Source organism: Pecten maximus, chromosome 16 (assembly GCF_902652985.1).
Source record: "Pecten maximus chromosome 16, xPecMax1.1, whole genome shotgun sequence".
In the NCBI taxonomy this organism is placed as follows: Eukaryota; Metazoa; Mollusca; class Bivalvia; order Pectinida; family Pectinidae; genus Pecten; species Pecten maximus.
The window spans coordinates 6,796,634-6,803,763 of record NC_047030.1 but is presented as its reverse complement, the minus strand read 5'-3'; the positions used below and the strand labels follow the sequence as shown (position 1 = coordinate 6,803,763).

General features: G+C 38.9%; 1 protein-coding gene across 1 annotated transcript; it reads left to right on the top strand.

The window, feature by feature from the left end:
• Positions 1-48: 48 nt before the first annotated feature.
• Positions 49-1,173, top strand: LOC117314580. The gene has a single exon (XM_033868646.1). It carries the CDS (start codon positions 49-51, stop codon positions 1,171-1,173), a length of 1,125 nt encoding a protein of 374 aa, XP_033724537.1.
• Positions 1,174-7,130: the final 5,957 nt, after the last annotated feature.

Genomic DNA, 7,130 nt, shown 5'->3' with positions numbered 1-7,130 from the left:
AGAAAAGGCGACAAGAAGAACTCTGTAAGCTACATAGGGATTACAATAATGCCTGTTCTATACAAGATCCTTGAAGTTTTGCTTCGAAAACATCTGAAGGAAATAACAGACCCCATCCAAAGTAGACTACAAAGAGGCTTCACTGCAAACGCGTCTCCTCTACGCTGTGCTCTCCTGGTGCAAGAAGCTCTACTCGCGGCCAAGGCCAGGAAACAAGATTTATTCATTGCCTTTCTTGATGCCAAGTCTGCCTTCGATGTCGTTCCTCACAACAGCTTGAACAGAAAACTGATCAATTCAGGAGTGAACGGCGCATTGTGGCTCTTGCTAAGAGATCTGCATCAAGAAGCCTCCTCATGCATAAAATGGGATGGTGTTACCTCTGACCCGTTCTCGGTCCTCCAAGGTGTAAGGCAAGGGGGAGTACTCAGTACGGAACTCTATAAGACCTTCATAAATGATCTCCTTGAAAGGCTAAACAACTCGGGACTAGGAACCAAGGTAGGACATCTCAGAATACCTGCGCCCACTTGTGCAGATGAGGTTGCCCTCATCGCAGAATCAAAAGAGGAACTGGCAATACTCATCAACATGGCAGTTGACTACAGCAATAGGGAGCACTACGTACTTCAACCAACAAAAAGCGTAGTGATGCAGGTTGCCAGCTCGGACACAAAAGAACTTGTCCCACACCACAACTTCGAAATAAATGGCACAGCGATGCCGATTGTCAAGCAAACATCACATATGGGCATTCTTAGAGCGTCAAGAAACCAAAACCAAATAGCTATCGCTGAGAACATCAGGAAAGGAAGACAAGCAGCCTATGCGTTGATGGGACCTGGGCTTCATGGCAGGAATGGCCTTGAATCTCATACAGCCTGCCACCTAATAAGAACATTTGTCCTCCCTATAATCCTATATACTGGAAGTCCTACAACCTTCTTCCAACCAACTGCTTCCATTCGAGAGATTTCAAAGGAAAATTCTAAAGCAAGTACTCTCTCTTCCAATCAGCACCTCCACTGCTGCTGTGTACACGCTTACAGGATTTCTTTCAGCAGAAGCAGAGATTTACAAGAGAATTCTCTCTCTCTTCGGCAGTATCATGAGGCAGCCAGGCTCTTTGGAGTACGACATTGCATCCAGGTACATTTGTACTCAACAGAATGATCAGGCAAGCTGGTTTCGCGAAGTCATTAGATTGCTTGCCATCTATGAGCTTCCTTCTACTCACCATCTCCTAGAAGGTGATAGGAGTATTCCAAAAACAAAATGGAAATCTATGGTAAGTCAGCAGTCAACAACTATTGGATGTCGGTAACCATGGCAGATGTAGCATCATCAAATTCCTTGAGATTCTTAAACAATGGAAGCTACAAACCTGGTGTCCCCCCCATGTGTCGATCTCCTCGGTCACACCAAACGCTAGGGACGTGACTCGCCTTCCAACTAAGCTACGACTTCTCACAGGATCGTATCAGCTTCAGACAAACAAGCGAGCATGTAACCAAAATGAAGTTGACACCACCTGTCTACTCTGTAAATCGGCACCTGAAACACCAAGCCATTTCCTGTTGCAATGCCCAATGCTAGAGAAGAGGAGGAACCCAATTCCTGATGCGCTTGATAAGGCAGTAAGCCTGATTCCAGGAGGACAGCCGTTTCACCATCTTTCAGAGGAGGACAAATCACAGCTGATTCTGGATTCCACGGTACTATACCCCAGGAACCAAAGCACTTTTCAGCTCGAATTCATCTCCAGGCGCCTATGCTTTGCCCTTCATTCTAAACGGAAAGTGTTGTTATCCTCTTAAATAATTCAGCTATTCATGATATACTCCGAGACAGTTATCTCATTTTATTCATCATCAATCATATAACATTTGTGTAATATAGCTATAGTCATAATTTTCATTCATTCCCATCTGCGTTACTAATGTGCATGTTTACGTTTGTTATGTTTGACATCCATTTTGCTCTCTTGTGCTACAATTATATCTACATTGTACTCATAACAATTATAACGATAACCCTCAGTTATATAAATGGCCTTGTCGGCAACATACAATTATTATAGCTTGTTACAGTGGTTATGAACTGGTACCCATACAGACCAGTTAGATTAGATATTGATACCTGGACTGAATATTGGTGCAACCGTGATCAATGTCATTATCTAAGTCTACCCAAATCACTTATATGTTTATATGTATACTAATACTACTGATTTTAACTTTACACTAAATCTCTCCTCTTTTGTTTTTACTCTGTATACAAAGGATCCTTCAGAGGTTCTCCTGATAGAGGAGGAAGTTCACTTCAAGTCAAGTCAAGTCAATGGCGGAACGTCGCAAGCGTAGAACTGCGAATACGCAGACAGATTCTGTCAAAAAAAAGACACAAAAGTGTGTGGAATCGGCAAAACCCGAGTATTTCCTTAGGAAAGGAAATTATTCGTTGGAACTTAACGAGAGAAGAAAATATTGCCAACATTTTAAAATTAAGTATAGCCTTGTTCTCGGCTCCTTGACAGATCTCGCTATAAATTTTAATGCGGCGAGTTATTTTTATACACTGATGTCTCAAGGACTCCCCCGGTCAAGCGTCCAGGCCAGTGGTCATTTTAATGTTGGGAGAGCGTGAATGAGCATCTTGGATTGCCATTAATACACGTGTGCAGCTAGAATTTTAGGTTGTTCGGGAGTATGTGGCTTTAACATTATTGACTATACATACTGTTTTTTTCGGTACATTTATTATGGAGAGGACGCCATGTCACATGTATACATCAAGTGTCCAGACTGTCCATGTTATCAGATACCTATATACTAGTATATAGGTCTCTGATGTTATCAAATCGTTTTGTCGCTAGTCTTAATTGTCTTATATCCGACAATATCTTTTTCACTTTGTGGGAAATTATGGGAACAAGTTATCATCAATGTATTATACAGGCACATGGGTTCTTTTTTTAATTTGCTGAAATTTTGTTTCCATTAAGCGTGAAATTACATTTTTTTCCTTTTTAAGTTGTGCCATAAATTCAGAATTTCATGGCGGCATAACTGTACTACCAAGCAACGCTAAGCCTATCTAAACATATCTGTGTCGAAGATACCCGACTGTACCATTCTATACCAGCAGGTATACATATCGAGGTCGTGGGCCCAGGGGTACCGGCGAGACAAAACAGTTCCAGTAAGTTACATAATGATTTATAATATGTCTATATTCCATTTTTAAAATTGACATTATGGTATAATATTTCGTTGGTGTTCATATCTTGGCTATGAATTTACATAAAACTATGTTTTCAGATAATTTAAACTGTTACTTTAACCCTTTTAAAATATGGTAATAGAAAGTATTTGTAACTTAATTGTGATAAGTTGGTTAATAAAACTGAGCGATAAGCCTTCTGTTGAATACGTTTTGACGGTACCCTGTTTTGTAAATTTTACCCTCTACACAGTTATATTCCACACGAGTTAGTTTACAACTAAATATATAACTTATGATCTGTGAAAATTTCAGATTTTGAAATACACTGTTATACTAAAACCGTGTGATTTGTATCGTAGTTTAACACTCAACAGGGGAAATGTTATGTACGAGGTAAACTCTCGCCCAGTACAAAATGTATGTTATGTACGAGGCAAACTCTCGCCCAGTATGTTATGTTCGAGGCAAACTCTCGCCCAGTATGTTATGTACGAGACAAACTCTCGCCCAGTATGTTATGTAAACTCTCGCCCAGTATGTTATGTACGAGACAAACTCTCGCCCAGTATGTTATGTAAACTCTCGCCCAGTATGTTATGTAAACTCTCGCCCAGTATGTTATGTAAACTCTCGCCCAATATGTTATGTTAACTCTCGCCCAGAATGTTATGTATACTCTCGCCCAGTATATTATGTAAACTCTCGCCTAGTATGTTATGTAAACTCGATCTCGCCCAGTATATGTTATGTAAACTCTCACCTAGTATGTTATGTAAACTCTCGCCCAGTACATTATGTAAACTCTCGCCCAGTATATTATGTAAACTCTCGCCCAGTATATTATGTAAACTCTCGCCCAGTATATTATGTAAACTCTCGCCCAGTATGTTATGTAAACTCTCGCCCAGTATATTATGTAAACTCTCGCCTAGTATGTTATGTAAACTCTCGCCTAGTATGTTATGTAAACTCTCACCTAGTATGTTATGTAAACTCTCGCCCAGTATGTTATGTAAACTCTCGCCCAGTATGTTATGTAAACTCTCGCCCAGTATGTTATGTAAACCCTCGCCCAGTATATTACATGTATGTTAACTCTCGCCCAGTATGTTATGTAAACTCTCGCCCAGTATGTTATGTAAACCCTCGCCCAGTATATTATGTAAACTCTCGCCCAGTATGTTATGTAAACTCTCGCCCAGTATATTATGTAAACTCTCGCCCAGTATGTTATGTAAACTCTCGCCCAGTATGTTATGTAAACTCTCGCCCAGTATGTTATGTAAACTCGATCTCGCCCAGTACATTATGTAAACTCTCGTCCAGTATGTTATGTAAACTCTCGCCCAGTACATGTATGTTATGTAAACCCTCGCCCAGTATGTTATGTACGAAGTTAACTCTCGTCCAGTATGTTATGTAAACTCTCGCCCAGTATGTTATGTACGAGGTAAACTCTCTCTATTGTTTCGCCCTTAAACAAACCTTTTATTGCAGATATGTTGGGCGGTTTGTTTGCTGGTGTTTGTCGGTTTCCTTCGTCCCTACTTTTGTTTAAGTGAGTTTTTTTATCCTGATTTGTACCTGCGTCGTCTTGATGTCATGTGTTTACCTGAAGGCTTGATTGTTAGTCACCTTGCAGGGGAGGTGTTAGACCCCTTGTTTGTACTGGATCATGCCTATCTTATACAGTGTTTATACAGGCTTTTCGTCTCTTGCTAGCATGCATGGGATTGAAACGAGAGTCTTATGGAGGGCTTTCTTTCCGTCGAGGAGCTGCATTCTGGGCTAACAATGCAGGGGTTCCTGCAGATTCAATTAAGCTGTTGGGTTATTGGACAAGCGATTGATTTTGATTTTGCGCAATGTTGATTCAGATATCAAAAAACGTTTTGAGGCATTAAAATAATTTCCACTACTTTACCATGTTAAAATATCTTCTCCGACGAACCTTACTTTGGGGTCTGCGTATTGTCATACATACGTACATTTTTTAGAGTGAGGGGATTATTTTTGTATATGTATTAAATGTTTTATAATAGATCTTGGGATAAGCATCCTAAGGTCATTAAGGTTAGCCAGACTTTACAGTTCGCTGACGACTTTGTCTGTTTTCTTTTATGGTAAGTTAAAGGGATAAGTTGGTTAATAAAACTGAGCGATAAGCCTTCTGTTGAATACGTTTTGACGGTACCCTGTTTTGTAAATTTTACCCTCTACACAGTTATATTCCACACGAGTCAGTTTATAATTAAATACATAATATGATCTATGAAAATTTCAGATTTTGAATTTCACTTTTATACTTAAACCGTGTTATTGTCTCCCCTTTGCATCGTAGTTTAACAATCAACAGGGGAAATGTTATGTTCGAGGCAAACTCTCGCCAGGTATTGTTTCGCCCTTAAACAAACCTTTTATTGCAGTTCCACAATAACCAGATCGTTAAGGCTGCTTGCCGATCACTACCCTCATCAATTGATCCGAATTATACAGGAAATTAAAGCATGTTTTGTATAACTGTGTTTGTGCGGTTAAATTCTTATTAATTTGTAATACAAAGTTCAGATTACCATGTAGACATAAAAACAATATCCCGCATGCGATCTTACAGAAAAAAAAAACGTTTCGCATGTGGCATGGGAAAGAGACAGACTCCTAAGAACGTGCGCTTGTTCCCAAAGATTATCAGATCAACGAAAACACACACAAGAACTGATACCTTTCAATTTATATTCAGAATTAAACTGTATCATACAGCCGTTTCCGTCCTTTCAGGTCTCATCAGTGACGACAATGGCCTTTGTGTTTTCTCACCGTTACTTATTAGGAACTTCGTTTTTATCAACCAGAGTTATCCCCCTTCGTTTAACTCTACTATCATTTAACAGTAGCCGATTGTGGCCATTGATGACATTCCTTGTAACCTTGTACGGATACAGACACTGTTAACAAGATGGTGCGATTGTGCATTATTATATCGGTCTGGGCACAATATAAACAATAAATTTGTTAAATTTAGTACAAGTAAAACAAGCGGATCAATTTTAAACACAAACTATTAGCGATGTCTGCACTCATATTCAAAGTGTCACGTTTCAAACTTATACATAAATATCCATGTAAATAAGTTATCTGTCATTCAATCATGCAGTCTCCAACTGATCGGCATTCCATATTTTATATGCACATAACGTAAACACGTAAACGTTAACGTAAGTGTGCATTGTACTTTTGCTTTATCTATTAGACGGGATATAAGTGTTTTGTAACATAGATACATAGTTTATTTAATTAAAAAATACTTAGGTATAATTGATGAAAAGTGTTTGTATTTTGTTGGGTTTGGGGTAAATTAACTAAACTTTTCGATGTGGGCCTGACAGGCGACGATCAACACGAAGACATCGAGGACATGTACATTGTAGATATGGTCATTAACAAGAAAACATCGATAATCTATTGTCAACCATAAATAATTCGGAGTCCCGCTGTTTCGAAGTATTCTGTTAGTCCCTTGAACTTCGAAACATCGAAGTTTGACTGTATTGATTTTCCTAACTTCATTTGATTCCCAAACATTTTATCCATAGTACTAATGGGGAGTCCTAGGAGGACCAAACAGTTAACTGTTTGATGAAATTTTAGTCGTTATTTGGCCTATAATCAGTCTATTACTGAATATGTATTAAGAGGTAATATGAATTTGTAGGTCTTTTGTAGGGAACAACCAACCAATTGAAAAAATATATTTTTGAAACAGCCTCTATGTATAGAACGTTGAGCCAAGGATAAAATGTCTGGCAGCCACTGATTGGCCAGTATGTTATGAAGTGAGAAAATAGATATGTAGCCTGATAGGTAACTATCAATAAGAAATGTTGATATAAATTTCTTAAGTCCGA

Bases quoted from the DNA above. Each gene is read 5' to 3' on its own strand.
- LOC117314580 (XM_033868646.1), top strand. From the start codon at position 49: ATGCCTGTTCTATACAAGATCCTTGAAGTTTTGCTTCGAAAACATCTG.